Consider the following 16,233-nt stretch of genomic DNA (forward strand, 5'->3'; position numbering starts at 1 on the left):
TTCTTCTTCCTCTTCTTCTTCTTCTTCTTCTTCCTCTTCTTCCTCTTCTTCTTCTTCTTCTTCCCTTCTTCTTCTTCTTCTTCTGGAAGAATGTATGATAGGGCTCAAAGGGCCTACCTAAAAGAGAGTCCCTAAGACAGCCTGAGCAAAGACAGAATCACTGGGCAGCCTCCCACTAGAAGAACCCTGTAGGGGACAATATTCATTGGGGGGTACTGAAGTCTGGGCTGCTAGTTGAAGTAATGAGGCATATTACTTGTTATCGGACCCCACCCAGGGATTTTAAAACCTAAGAGATTTTAAAACAATGTGAAGCAGGGTTTCTAGTGAGGAGAGCAGAGTAAGGCCTCACTGTCTGCTATTCAGTGCCTGTGAAGCCACCCCATTTCTTGCTCACTTGGTTCCTACTTCAAGAATGGCCTCTCTGCCCTATCCCTGCCTCCCCCTGCTTTCCTTTGCCTTTTGAATTCCCACTTAGCTTTTAAAATCCAGCTTTCTTCCAGGATCTCATCCCCTGAATCTCCTGATTTGGGAATGACCACCCCCATCAGACCTCAGGCAGCACTTAGTGGTGTGCCTCTTTCAAGAATTTACCATTTACTGTGTTCATACTTATATGGGCTGGTTCCTTACCTTCCTACCCAGCTGGGAACTCCATGAGGGCAGGGACATTATCTTCTACACATTTTGTCTTGCCCCTAGGGCTGAGCAATGCTCTGTACACGGGGGCTGCTCATTAAAGCATTGTGGGATCAAACTGAACTGAACTGAATTGAGTCTGAGTGAATTCTAAGCACAGGATAATAGAGTAAGTATAGGAGCTGGAGTCACGTGACCAGTTAGCTCTGCCACCATCTCCCTGCACGATTTTAGGGAAGCGGGGCTTCAGTTTCTTCATCTGTGAAATGAGAAGGATGGGCCAGATCAGGGGCTGGCAAACTATGGTCCAAAGGACAAATGTGGCCGCCATCTGTTTTTGTAGGGGCCAGGAGCAAAGAATGGTTTTTACATTTCCAAATATAATAAATCTTTATTTGAATGCCATACAGAAACAATCAGGCCATGTTTGGCCCACGGGTCAGAGTTTGTCAACCTCTGGACCAGAAGACCTATAAGGTCCCTCCCAGCTCTGACATTCTGTGCTCTAAGGTCCCTTCCAACTCTGTGCTCAATGTTCTAAAAGTCTATGTAACAACAGCATCCTTTCCAGCTCTGTCCTTCTACCACTCTATTCATCTTCTGTTATTCCAGCTGTAACATTCTCATTCCCATTCTCTGTTCAGAGTTCCCTCCTGACTGACATTCTGTGTTCTAAGCCCCCTCCCAACTGACATTCTCTGCTCTAAGCTTCCTCCCAGCTCTGACATTCTCTGTTCTAAGCTCCCTCCCAGCTCTGACATTCTCTGTTCTAAGCTCCCTCCCATCCCTAACATTCTCTGTTTTAAGCTCCCTCCCAACTGACATTCTGTGTTCTAAGCTCCCTCTCACCTCTGACATTCTTTGTTCTAACCTCCCTCTCACCTCTGATATTCTGTGTTCTATTCTAAGGCCCCTCCCAGCTCTGACATTCTGTGTTGTAAGCTCCCTCCCAGCTCTGACACTCTCTGTTCTAAGCTCCCTCCCATCCCTGACATTCTGTGTTCTAAGGCCCCTCCCAGCTCTGACATTCTGTGTTCTAAGGGCCCTCCCAGCTCTGACATTCTGTGTTATAAGCTTCCTCCCAACTCTGACATTCTGTGTTCTAAGCTTCCTCCCAACTCTGACATTCTGTGTTTAAGCTCCCTCCCAGCTCTGACATTCCGTATTCTAAGCTCCCTCCCAGCTTCCTTATAACTGTGTGATGCCATTCTATGTCCTAAGATCTGTTCTAGCTCTAAATCACACTTTTCCTCTACTTACAGACTCTATAGTTACTTCATCTTCCTTATTATTTTACTTGAAAAACAGGCAAAAAACCATCCCTCTCCTTTCCTGCAAAGCTCTGAGTGGATGAGCAAACACTCATTTCATGCACCAAGAAAACTTTAAAAGCATGACCCTTTCTGGACTTCTCTAGAGTCAACGTCAATGGTAACAGTTTCTCTTTGGAAGGGTCTTCCCCTCCCTGCTTGATTTTTTTTTTCAAGGGGCCATCCCTTGACTCACTTCTTAAAGAGGCCTATTCACTGAATGAATGTTACCTCACTCTAAGTGAGCACATGAAAAGGCCTTAACCTAAAAGGGCCAGGGTCCCCCATTACATCCTGGGTCATCTCAAGTTATCCTGATGAATATCTGGTCACTGGACCCAGATGGCTCTGGAGGAGAAAGTGAGGCTGGTAACCTTGCACAGCCCTCCCTCACTCAAATCAAAGCCAACTGCAAGTCATGTCATCATCTCCCTGATGGCATGGTCCTCTTCGAGAAAGAAGGACAAACACAACCCCCTCCCCACCTTTTTCAGGATCATTCCCACGCTGAGGGCTTAAGCTCCCCCTGCTGGCCTAATGTAGGCCATACCACAAACTCCCCCAAACCTGACTCCTCATTACTAGAGTCCACAAGGATTAACTTCCTGTTGAAAAAATCAGAGACCCAGTTTAGGAGGTTGGAAGATGGTCCTTCCTTGGGGCTGTGACCTTTGCTTACCACAATGTTCATTTCCCAGGTCTCCAAATTCAATAGGCATTTATCAAACGCCTAACATACCCCAGACTCTGTTCTGGGCACTAGGGTGTGAGAGGTGAGGGTGGGGAGAGGGGGACAGTGTACGAAGATGAAACTGGACACAACCTCCAGCCTTAATGGACAAAAAGGGTTTTAAGAAGGCAATGTTTCAACTTCTAGAGATAGGAAGGGATGGGACTAAGGACACGAATAGAGAGGCTGGCCTTAGTATGGAGAAGAGACATCTTATCTTTGAGATGGCAGGTAATGACGAAATGATTTAAAGTGTAGAATTTAAAGTATTGAGGAGAGGAAGCTTGTTAAGTGATTTTCCCAAGCTCACACAGTTACGTAATAAACATTTGTTGAATTGAAGAAAAAAAAAGTAAAGGCAAACTTTCCTTCCTATGACCTTCGATCCCATCCAACGCCAAGAAGTAACATGAAGACAGGCTGGGTAAGACAGGCACAAGAAACTGGAATAAGAATCCTTGTACAAGAAACTGGAATGATAATCTTTGCACCAGCTACCCGACAGGGTTGTTTGTGAAGGGAGGGGAGTAGGGATAGGAATAGAGACTGGAAAGGCAGGGAGGGAGTGGTTATTAAGAAGAATATGAAGATAGGTTTCCAGTGTCCTAGCTATTCCATTTGCTGCTGCCCTGCCCTTATCTTCATCCCAGAATGCAGGGGACCAAGAGAAAAGTGGCAAGAGTTAATAGACCCCTTCACTGTGGGCACATGAGGCTGGCTTCAGATAGTAGTAACAATATTGACAATAGCTGGCATTTGTATTATGTTTTAAGATTTCCAATGCACTTTACAAAAATCCCGTTTTACCCTCACAGCACCCCTAGGGAAGGTAGGTGCTATTATTATCCCCACTTCACAGAGGAGGAAACTGAGGGAGAGAGAGGTTAAGTGACTTGCCCAGGGTCAGACAGCTTATAAGTGTCTAAGACTGGATTTGAACTAAGATCTTCCTGACTCCAGGTCCTGTGCTCTAATGGCCGAGGGGAAAAGGTCAGGACATCCAGGGGCGGGCCCAGCCACTTCTTTTGGGGACCCATCCTACCCTTTTTCCCACTCTTCAATCCCATCCATACCTGCAAAAAAGGGACGTCCCAGATGTGCAGTCTGGCTTGCACAAACTCCTTACCAGGTGGAAGGCTTCATGGGAGTGCTGGAAACTCAGAAGCATATACTTGAGAACAGACAGCGCAGCCTCCCTCACAATGGGGTACAGCAGCTTGGAGAAAACCTAAAGAACATAGAATACTAGGATGTTAGAAATGGAAGGGACCTCGGAACAGGGAGTGTTAGAGATCTGAACACAGGACATTAGAGGTGGACGGGATCTTAGCACACGGAATGTTAGAACACTGACTTAGAATGTCAGAGCTGGAAGGGACCTTAGAGCAAAGAATGTTAGAACACTGAACACAGAATGTTAGAGCAGTATGGCAGAAGAGATTATGGCGGATGGATGGATGGAATACTACTATGCAGTAAGAAACAATGAAGGAAATGGTTTCAGAAAAACCTGGGAAGATTTAGATGAACCGATGCAGAGTAAAGTGAGCAGCAGCCCCAGGAGAGCGATCTACATAATAGCAACAACGCTATAAAGACAAACCACTGTGAAAGAGGGAAGAACTTTGATCAATGCAATGGTCAACCACAATTCCAGAGAAGGGATGATGAAGCATGCTACCCACCTCCTGAGAGAGAGGTGACGAACTCAGGGTGCAGAATGAGAGAGATATTTTTGGATGTGACCAATGCAGAAATATGTTTTGCTTGGCTAAGCATATTTGTTACAAAGGTTTGGCCTTTTTTTTTTTTTAAATAGGGAAGGGAGGTAAGAGGGAGGAAAAAATAGATTTTGTTAATTGAAAAATAAAATAGTTTTAAAAATAAAGAACGTTAGAGCTATAAAGGGTCTCAGAACGTAGAATGCTGAACAGAGAACCACAAAGTCTTCACAAAATACTTCATATTATTTTAATTTTTAAAAAAATTTTTAAAATGAGCATTTCCATACACACAGTAGAACAGAAAGAGAATTATACAAGGCTTATTAGATACAGCTTGCTTTTGTTTTTAAGGATATAATAAATGCAACATGTTATTTTTAAAACTGTCCTCAAAATGTCTCATTTGAAAGATAAAGAAATATCACAAAGCAGAAGGGATTTCAGAACGCAGAATGTTAAATCTGGACGACAACTTGAGAACATGCTTTAGAACGTCAGAATCTTAAGAAATCTTAAAACATAATACTAATAGAGTCAGAACTTTAAGAATATAAGACTTTTGAAACTGGAAAACACCTTAGTGATCCAGTACAACTCTCCTTATAGGCCTAGGGAAAGGAGCGGACTTGCTCAGGGTCACACAGCAGGTAAACAGCAGAACTAAGGTGAGAATCTTGGCCTCCTGACTCCCAGGCCATTGTTTATCCTGCTACTGGCAAATAGAGAATAATCTTGTCTCTCTGAGAGCTTCCTGGCCCAGGTGTGAAGAAGAGGAATGAACCTCTGCCTCACCTAAATGGCCTTCTATATCACACTAGTCCAGAAAACCTTGCTGTCTCAGACACCCTAGAAGATGCCAGAAGAACCTAGGATGCCACAGTTGGTGGAGGGTCCATTTAGGATGGAACACCTCAAGCCAGTGGTATACACTGGAACAGAAGACCTAGGTTCTCATCCTGGGTCTCTCATCAGTGCAATGCATGACTCTGGGCAAACCAGTGGACCCTTTTAGGCCTCAATTTCCTCTTCTATATAATGGAACAACAATACCTGTTCTCAACAGACCTCACAGGACTGTTTCAAAGATCGACATAACATACGTGAAGGGTTTTGAAAAGTAGAAATAGCTAGAAAAATCGAGGCTCTCGTTTTTATTATTAACGTGATTATCATTAACTAAATAATAGCCTGTCATCAGAAAACTGGCCACCAGGTGATGAATTCTTTTTTTGGCCGCAGCATCTCACGAAGGTCGTCTGCTAAGGCGTGGAGAGGCGAGGAGCTGCATCGGTGAAGGGAGAACCCACAATGATCAAGTCAGGGATCCTTGAAGTCTCAAAGCATCTACACAAGGACCCAAGACTCTGATACATCATACGTTCTGTATCAAGTGGGGATGGAGCATGGGGAAATCCTTTACTGTCCACAGTCTGGCCCAACCTGACATCGCCATGGTTCTTCACATGAATCCTCCGCTGTAGCCAGATGGTCCTTCCTCTGCACCCCAAACAGGCCAAGATCATGCCTTGATTCACCTCTGTGTAGAATACCCTTCCCTATCATTCAAGGCCTAGCTCATGTCCGTCCCCTCCGCCCCCCACCCCACCACCCCATGAGGCCTCCCCTAACTGGTCTAGCCCCATAGCTCTCTCTCTTATATCGTCTCCTATAACATGGTCTGTACCAAACAGTTTGGCTTCTGTACTGTTTCCTGTTTCACAAATCTTCACGTCACCTCCTTCCCTTGTTAATATAATAAAAATAACTCAAATTTCAATAGCAATCAACCAACAAGTATTTACCAAGCTCCTACCATGTACCAGGCACAATGCAAGGCACTAGGGAGGCTGGTAGGGAAAAGGAAACAACGCCTGCTCACAAGGAGTTTCCATTCTAATGAAGGACATAACAAGCACATAAAAAATATATATACAGTATAAACAGAAAGTAAATAAACCCAAAGATACCAAGGAGTTAAATACAAAGTAGCTTGGGCACTAGCAGAAGGGGATGGCAGAGGGTTGGGCAGGGAGAGAGACCAGGAAAAGCTTCATGCAGAAGATGGACCTGAACTACACCTTAAAAGAAGAGAGGGCCTCTGGAAAGCAACGGAGGAGTGCATGCCAGGCACCTTTTTCACACCCCTGCTGTGTATAGGGGGTAGGACACATATTATTCCATATTTTACAGATGAGAAAATTAAGGCTCAGACAAGTAACTGATTTTTCTACATAATAGCCCAGCTAATGGGCCAGAACCAGGATTTAAATTCAGGTCTCCTGACTTCAGGCCCAACATGCTTCCCACAGCATATCCCCAGTGCAGCTAGGTGGCACCCTGGATAGGTTACCGGGCCTGGAGTCAGGAAACCTTGAATTTAAATCCCAGCTTCAGACACCTAGTAGCTGTGTGGCCACAGGCAAGTCACTTAACCTTTCTCTGTCTGCCTCAGCTTCCTCATCTATAAAATGGGGATAATAAAGGAACCTGCTACTCAAGGTTATTGAGAAGATCAAATGAGATAACATATAAAGCACTTTATAAACCTTAAAGGCCTATATAAATGCTAGCTATTAAGCTATTATTTATTATTGTTAAGTAGGTACTCAGTACTGATTTGCTGTTTAATTCCTACATTTTAGCTAAGAATTTTGCCCTGATGTACTTCAACTGAATTTTATTCACTCAGATATCCAAATATTACCAAATATGACCTCAATCTTACCAAATATCCAATTATTATCCAATTATTCACTCATATCCAATTATTACCAAGTATTACCTCAATATTACCAAATATCCAATTATTATCCAATTATTCACTCAAATATCCAATTATTACCTCCAAAGATGGGAGGAGGTATTGCTAATAGTCCTAGAAAGGGGTGTAAGCCTCTTTCTTTAGTGGAGTTGCTTGAAGGGAGTAGTTAAAAACAGAAAGAGAGAGAACCTCTGGCCTGGCTGACTGTGCTGTTTGTTTTAGAAAATGAGGTAGTGTATCCCAAAAGAAATAAAAAACAAAAAGGAAAAGGACTTCTATGTACAAAAATACTTTTCCAGGGGCAAAAAATTAGAAATTGAGGGGATGCCCATCTATTGGGGAATGGCTGAACAAGCTGTGGTATATGATTATGATGGAATACTATTGTACTATATAAGAAATGATGAGCAGGATGCTCTCAGAAAAACCTAGAAAGATTTGCATGAGCTGATGCAAAGTGAAACACTGTGTACAAAGTAACAGCAGTATTGTGAGATGATCAGCTATGAATGACTTAGCTATTCTCAGCAATGTAACGATCCAAGACAACTCTGAAGGACGAAAGATGAAAAATGCTATCCATCCCCAGACAAAGAACTGACAATGTCTGAATACAGATTGAAGCATACTTTTTTTTTACTTTATTCTTCTGAGTTTTTTGGCCTATGTTTTCTTTCACAACATAACTATTATGGATATGTTTTGCATGACTACATATGTATGAGCTATATTGAATTGCTTGCCTTCTCAATGGGGAGGGGTGCTGAGGAAGGGAGGGAATTTGGAACTCGAAGTTTTAAAAATCAATGTTAAAAATTGTTTTTACATGTAACTAGGGAAAAATAAAATACTAAATTTTTAAAAAGAGACAGCGATTGAGATGAGACCTCTGTCAGATAGAAGCATTTTTGGGTAGCTTTTCCTGTGTATCTCAGTTTCCCCCTGGGCCATGTGTTTCTGGAGAAGACCTACAGTTGTGTTCCAAGCTGCCTGAAGTCTGGGGACACAGAATATAGAAGGAGGAGAGTTTGGCCATTGGTGAGTCTACAGTGTGTCACACTATCGAGTCCTTAATGAAACCCACTGAGCCCTTCTTTCCCTCAAGTACCTGGGTCAGAAGTTAAAGCAACGTGGCAGGCAGGTCTTGGCACCCCAACACTAATGAATAGAAATGAAAACCTTCCTAGGAATCTATAGGAAATTCACTCTGGTGTCAGACCAGTGGCTTCAGCATCTCAGGAAATGGGCACTGAGGGAATGTTTGGGGAAGGTATGGCTTGGTCGGCATGATGCCAGCCAGTTAGCTGGTTAGCAGGCACAATCTGGATGGAAATCCAGCAAAGGAGACTGAGAAGGAGCTGTCAGACAGGTAGAAGAAGTAGGAGACAGGAAGAAAGAGAGGAGGGGGAAGAGCAGGAGGAGGAGGAAGAGGAGGAGGAGGAGGAAGAGGAGGAGGAGGAGGAGGAGAAGTTGAAAACATAGAGGACAGAGTATCTAGAGAGAGGGTGATTAATACTGTGAAAGGCTGAAGGGAGGACAAGAAGAATGGGGATTGAGAAATCGTTGATAACTTTGGAGAGGGCAGTTTTGGTTTGATGAGGCTAGAAGACAGACTGCAGAGAGTTAAATGAGTGAACTAACTTTACTTCTTGGTAACTTCTGTTGGTCTTAGTTCTGCTTTCTAGGACCATATGGAACAAACCCAATCCCTCTCTGACACAACAGCCCTTCAGACCTCTTGGTGTTTTGAGTAAGGAAACAAACAAAAAATAAAACCCACAATCCCTCACTCTGCCCGTGCCCCCACGTCTACTACTTCTTAGCAGAAGAGTTATTAGCTACAGAAGACATCCAGAGCAGCACAGTCCTGCTCTCCTCAGTGACTAATCTGTCTCTTCCACACACTCTTCACTTATACCAAATGAGAGTACTCTACCTAAGGACAAGGACAACCCCTTTCTATCTGAATGGAGTGGCAAACTTTTTTTCTGAACAGAATAAATATCTTGGCAGGGACAGAATTGGAATTCAATGATTTTTTAACATGAAAATTAGTATCAATTTAGAGAAAAAGCAAAATAGAATTTTAAAAATATGATAAAACATACAGAATCAAAAAACCAAAAACCAACTGACTTTTACATATATGATTTTAGACACTTGTTAGATTTCATTCCAATTTCTGAATCCGATCATTACAAAAATCCATTTGTGTTTCAGGAAAACATGTTTAGTCTTAACACGGACTTAATTAACTCAATCAGACGATTACCTTTAAAGCGCAATTCAAATGCTAGGAGGCTTTCCCTAACTATATCACCCCCTCCTCCAAAGACCATAGCAACCTTAGGCTTTAGATTCCACAGGCCAACTTTGTTTAACAACTCTCTAATGCACTTATCATGTAATATGGTATATTATCTGCGTTGGAATCTTAATTAGTTCAGGTGCCACTTCCTAAAGGAAGACTTTCCTGCATCCCCAGCTACTAGCATTTCTCTCTTGAAATTACTTTGTGCCTATTTTGTCTTGACTTATCTATGCATATGCCAGAACTCCACAGTAGAATGTAAGCTTCTTGAGGGCATCACCCCCAGCACCCAGCATACTGTAGACACTTAGTAACTCTTTGTGGAATTGAATTATCCCCGTGTGAGCTCTATCAGGGCAAGGATGGTGTATTATCCAAGTTGTGTGTTGTCTCTAGCACTGAGCAAGGCACTTTGCAGCCTGTAGGGTCTTAATCAATGTTTGTTGAACGGCACTGATCTGAACTGGGCATGGGAGCAAAGTTCTCATGCCTTCTCAGCTCTCTTCCTCTCATGGTGCAGCTAAGCCACCAGGGCTCTCTGTGTTTGGCAGAACAGGCTGAGAAGTCTGCCATAACCTTATTCCAAAGCCTTCACCAGATCCTTGCATGGGATCATAAGAAACAGCTAGAAGGGACCTAAGGTAGCCCTCTTCATGTCAGGGATGAAACCAGGTTCTATTAAAGTGACGAGGATTACCAAAAGTCAATAGTGGGTGAGTTGGGATTCAAACCCAGACTGTGTGAGTCCAGAACCTCTACTCTTTCCATTACATCACAGGTCTTACTTGCAGACCTTCCATAATTGGGCACCATCCAAACTCTTCTAGCTTCTTCTCACCCTGTTCTGCTTCATGTAACCAACACTCCAGTCAAACACAAGATCCTTCAAAGCTGAAGTGATGGGCTTCCTCTTCCAGGGAGCCGTCCCTGATTCCTTCTAGGGCTGGACAAACAACAAATCCCCATACTCAAAATATAGACCTCAATATATCCTGGAAAACTGAGCCACAAACTGTCCTGGAACCTTACCATTATCACAGATCAAACTGTTGCCCACAACAGCCACAATGATCCATAAAAACCTAAGAACTAAGTTTTTAATAAAGATTGCCACAGCAAATACCCATAATTTCCAAGCTTTATGGAATGAAAAGCTTTCAAAATATAGAGACCTAGGACAGGAGATCAAAATCATTTGGGAACAGGATGAGATGCATGTCATCTCTATTGTCTCTGCTGCTGGAGGTGTCCTAAGAATGCTTTCAGTGAGCCTACAGCTTACATCCTAAGGCTTTTATTCAGCTATTAAAAGTCACTTTGTGCACCTGTGCAACAGTAAATATAAATAAGCAAGATAATAAATAACAAACAGCAAATAATAATCTCTTATCTGAGAACTGTTTCTATCTGAACCCCATCAAAAAAGATGAGAACAAGATGGTAATAAAAATAATCATTTTGCCCACTTGTGCTATGGTTTACAAAACACTAAATACAGAAGAATAGCAGAATAGTGATTTCTCTCAGAACCATTTCTATCTGAACTCCATCAAAAAAGATGGGAAGGATGAGAAACTAGTGATGAGAAGAATAATAAAGACTGATTACAGGTAGAACACCATTGGATTTGTCAAACATGAGAAAGAGTGGTTTACCTGAAGATGGAGCTCATGAAACAGCTTAGATCAAGAATGGAATCAAAAGGCCCTCCATGGGCAACATCCTAATGAACTTGGCCAACAATATGTAGACAGAGAAACATGGAACACAGGGTCATGTGGATCATTTATGGAAACAGAGGTACATACGATGGCAATTCAAGAACTGGGTTGCTGCCACTAAAAATTACAGAAGGCTTATCCTTATGGAACCCAGATTTAATGATCAATGCAAGTGATACAAAGCAATGGTGGAAGTAATGCAGCACATCCCTGCAGGGTGAAAAAATTTAGAACCTGCTGAATACCTAGCAAGACATTCCCTGGTAGTTAGAATTTTGTATCAGAAGCTCAATGCTTTCATGGAGTGGCAGACAAGAAATGCCCATAGTAGAAACAATGGCCTTAAAAAGTCCTAGAGAACTCATCTGACAAAATGAACTGGAACTGGACCATTATCATGAACTGAACTTTTGCCTAACAATTACCTAGACATAACCTCAGTCCATAAAAACTCAAGAACAACACCCTACCAAATAATCATAATCTCCAAGGTACATGGAGTAAAAAGTTTTCAAAAGATAGAAATCTAGCAGAGGAGATCAAAATCATACAGGAATATAATTATAATCCCTGATGTCCTGTCTGTTCTTGGAGTTGTGCCAAGGGAAATTTCAATGAATCTAGAGAGGATTACTTTTCAGCCCAACACTTTTATTTAACTAAAAAAGTGGTTATTTTATATACTTGTAGAATACTAACTATAAAAACAAATCATAGCAGGATGTGACTTGTCCTAGGCCTGTTTGTATCTGAGTCCTGCCAAAAAGAATAAATGATAAATAATAAATCATAATGACCTTGTTATTGCCCAAGCCGTCATTTGTGCCATTCTAGGGACAGAGAATGCACGTGTGTGTGTGTGTGTGTGTGTGTGTGTGTGTGTGTGTGTGTGTGTATGGGGGTTATGGCAAAGTAAGGGAATGCGATTGTCAGAGGAGGGTCCTGAGCCCTTTCTGGTAGCTATAAAGGTCTGACAAGAACCCTGAAACACTGGTCAACTGGATTCTGGTGATACTACTAAGTAGATTAGCCTCCTAGGCAGAGTGATGCAACTGACCCTATGAATCTAAGAAAAAGATAAAGTGAGTACAGAGTTGTTGGCTTATCCTACTCCAGACTCTTAGGATGATCAATTTGACACAAAGGATAGAAGAATAAGTGGCTCTCCTTGTGTTCTGCTATTACAAGAAGGCAAGATATGTCAGAACAAATCAAAGATCCCAATATCCCAGAAATGCTTCAGTGCAGAGGTCACTGACCACTGAAGTAGACAAGTCACAAACGTGCATGGAAGGTTGAAGTCATGAATGCTCTCATTATGTCATTATTAAGTCATATTAAGTCATAATATTATTAATATTAAGTCATAATAAAACTGAAAAATGGATCTTACCAGTTTTAGGCAAGGACTTCATTCTGCTTTTTTTGTTCATGTTATCCCCAGCTCCAAGTCACACAACAATGAGCTGTAGATCAATGCAGGGCAATCGTAAGAAATAGCTTCATTCTCAAACCCAGATAGGATGAAATAAGATCAGAAGCTAAAGAGAAGGTTCCCTGTAGAGGGAAAAGCTAAATAACCTGAAGGTATTAAAAATCTATATTTAACATGAACTCAAGGAATGCTACTCATTAACTTAAAGGATGGACAAAAAAAAATGCTGATGTCTCCAATGGATTTGAAAGGGAGATAGGCATACTGAGAATGGAATTCTGAAAAGCTCTTTTTGAATTTGATGGCATAAATTCAATGAATAGACCACCTAAACAAAAACAGAGTAATTTTTAAAAGCTTGTATTTGGTATAGCCATCACAGATGATTACATTTTTGCACAATATTCGACGGTATTAAAGCAGCCCAGAACTTATGCAAAAAGATACACTTTGCTATGGCAAAGACCGTAGGAGGAAAGGTATTGGAGCTATCTAAGAATATTTCTAAAGACAGGTGTCAAATATTAACATGGCAGAAATAGGTTGTAAAACTTACTGAAGACCAGGGGAGAGATACCGGAAGATTCATCAATAGCTAATGCATAAATGCTCTAGAAACCCTGAATACCATATTGCTCAATTAAATCCAACAACAACAAAAAAAAGAAATATATGAAATGGAATACAGAAAATAAAAGTATATCAGAAATTCCTGATACACTTTAATCAACAATTGAAATGGAAAGTCAAAAGGTTAGAGTGAGAAAAGGAATAAGCAAAGCAAAGCAAAGGACGATAATGACAAAAATTCATCATCAACCAAAAATTATACTAGAGAGGTTTGAGAACAAATAAATCAAAGAAGAGAGAGAATTCCCAAAGGAGAAGGATGTGGAAAATTTCTGGTTGTCTATATGTGCTGCATGAGTAGTATAACACAACGAAAAAGCAAGTCATATTGAACACAAAACAGAAAGTCACGATAGGAAAGTGAAACTCTGGCTTCTCTAAAAACTAGAAAGTTACAAGGCCAAAGAAGGGAAATATCCATTGGTTCAAACGCTTTACAATAGTGCATGAATTAATTACTAACAAAGCAGCTAACCAGCTTTCTCTGAGAAGTAAACACGATCCCAGCTTTCTTGGCAGAAGGCATCACATATCTATTACCAAAGGGGAGAACACCAACGCCCCCTTTCAAATTCGGGTCAATTGCGTGTTTGCATATTTTATACAAAGTATTTATAATCATTAGCAGCAGCAGCAGCAACAATAACAGCCAGCATTAAGCACCTACTGTGTGCCAGGTAACTATGCTAAGCGCTGGGGATACAGAAAGGCAAAAGCAATTTCTGCTCTCAAGGAGCATACATTCTAGTGGGGAGAGAATATTAAAAAAAAACTAGTTATGTACAGGATGTATACAGATTGTAACACTGAAAAAAAAAAGTATTTATACAAGAAAATACCTTGTCAAGGCTGCTTCTCCATTTTAAATGACAAAGCTACGATAAAAGTAGCAATAATGATAGTATAATCGTTATAACCAATTTAGCACCTACAAAATTCCTAGAAGGACATGATCAGGTGGTCAGAATTACACACTAGGAGCTTGCTATCTTTCAATAACTGACAGATGACAAATACACAAACTACAAATACAAACCCCCCAATATTCTTGAGCATTCAACAAATAAACTGTCATGGAACTGGAACATTATTACAGAAAGAAATGTTGCCCACAATCGCCTGAACATAACATTAAATCATAAAAATTTAACAACTCTTTTTATAGCTTTTATCATATTAAATACTCACAATCTTCAAACTACGTGGGGTAAAAAGGTTTCAAAATACAGAGACCTGGTAGAAAACATTAAAACCATACGGGAGCTGGATGAAACATATCTCATCCCCATCATCTTGTCTGCTATTGGAGCTATCCCAAAGATGTTTTCAATGAGCCTGCAGAAGATGAGCTCATTTCCCAATTATTTTATTCAATTAAGAAAAAAACAACAACCCAGCTCACTTCACCCATTTGCATAACAACCTGTAGAATATTAAATATGAAAGAAAACCACAGGATAGTGATGTCCCTGGACCATGTCTATCTGAACTCCATAATAACGATGAGTTAATAATAATAATAATGACTCACATTTGTTTAATATTTTAAAATACGTGATGCATTCCTTACAATGAGAATTATATAACTATAGCACCTCAGAACTGGGAGGGACCTCAGAGGCCATCTAGTCCAACCCAAGCCTGAAAAGGAATTTCAACATCATTGATAAGTGATTATCCAGTCTTTGTTCAGAGACCTCTAGTGACAATAAACCCTCTGTTTCTGAAGGTCCCTTTTTTGGATGGTTCAAATTGCTGGGAAATTTTCCTTCACATCAACCCTAATTTGTCTCTCTGTGATGTCCACCTGCCTTCTGAGGCCAAGCAGAATACATCTGACCCCTTTCTCCACTATAGCCTTCCAATTAAGGGCTGGACTGAATCACCTTCAAAGTCTCTTCCCACTGTAAACCTCGGATTCTACTTGAAGACGGTCAGCCTGTCTCCATGAACTCTTTTCCCCCTTGTACATGAAACCTTTACTGATCCACATGACTGCTGGCGATCTTCTCCCAAACTACCCTGTATTTCTCTCTATATTTATTTTGTATGTGCCTATATACGGACTTGTCTCCCCATCAGACTGTAAGTTCCTCATGAATAAAGATGGCTTCCTTTTTTGTGTTTGCATCTCCAATGTCTAGCACAATGCCTGATACATAAATAGATGATTAATAAGTGCTTGCTGATTGACTGAGTGACTAAACATTCTTCAAAATTGATCCCCGCCCACTCTCTCTCCTTCACCCCATCCCCCAACCACTGACCATGGTAAATTATTATTATTATAGAATCTGAACAACACATCCAGCCAGGAGCAGAGCAAGATATACCAAGAGCAAAAAAAAAGCATCTCCTGAGAAAAGAAGCTAAATCTCCATTCTCCCTATCTCCTACTCAGAAGGTAATAAGCCTTGGGAATAACACCCTGAGGGAGCTAGAGGAAGGCTAGCTGCTCTATCCCCCATTCCACCCTGGTGTATCCCTAAGCAGATGGCATCTCTGGTTCTTCTGTGTTTATACTTTTAGGATCTTAGGGATCTTAGGTAAACAAGTATCTTGAGATGGGGCTGCCCAGGTGACCTGGTGAGTTTGGGAGACCGAGAGGTCCCATCAGTGGTCCCACAAGTGACCAGTCAGTGACAGTGACTGCCAGAGTTGTAGAGGCTAACAGAGGTGGAAAGGACAGTCACTAGTGGCAGTGAGCAATGTCATCTGCAGACCCATCAGAGGCCCCAACCTTAGAGCCTAACAGGGAGACTTACCTAGAATCATGAAGACTCTACAAAGGAAGAAAAAGGCTCCCGGGAGCCAGGGTCAGTGCCTCACAGCTACCATAGTCTAAGTTTGATCCCACTCTCCCCAGGAAGCTTATGAGTGCAGAGGAAGAGTGTGCCACCCATTGGCAGGGGTGGAATGCTTTTGTACTAATTGTCCTGACTATACCCGCTTAGTAAATACCTTCTGTAAAT

General features: G+C 41.5%; 1 protein-coding gene across 1 annotated transcript in view; it reads right to left on the reverse strand.

Moving 5' to 3' along the window:
- The window catches only part of USP35 (ubiquitin specific peptidase 35), a 54,368-nt gene that overhangs the window by 17,524 nt on the left and 20,611 nt on the right, over positions 1-16,233 (reverse strand). Inside the window, exon 4 of the mRNA XM_036746372.1 lies at positions 3,806-3,907. Coding sequence (XP_036602267.1) covers positions 3,806-3,907 — 102 coding nt within the window. The remainder of the gene's footprint in view (positions 1-3,805; positions 3,908-16,233) is intronic.

This window comes from Trichosurus vulpecula, chromosome 2, assembly GCF_011100635.1.
Source record: "Trichosurus vulpecula isolate mTriVul1 chromosome 2, mTriVul1.pri, whole genome shotgun sequence".
In the NCBI taxonomy this organism is placed as follows: domain Eukaryota; kingdom Metazoa; phylum Chordata; class Mammalia; order Diprotodontia; family Phalangeridae; genus Trichosurus; species Trichosurus vulpecula.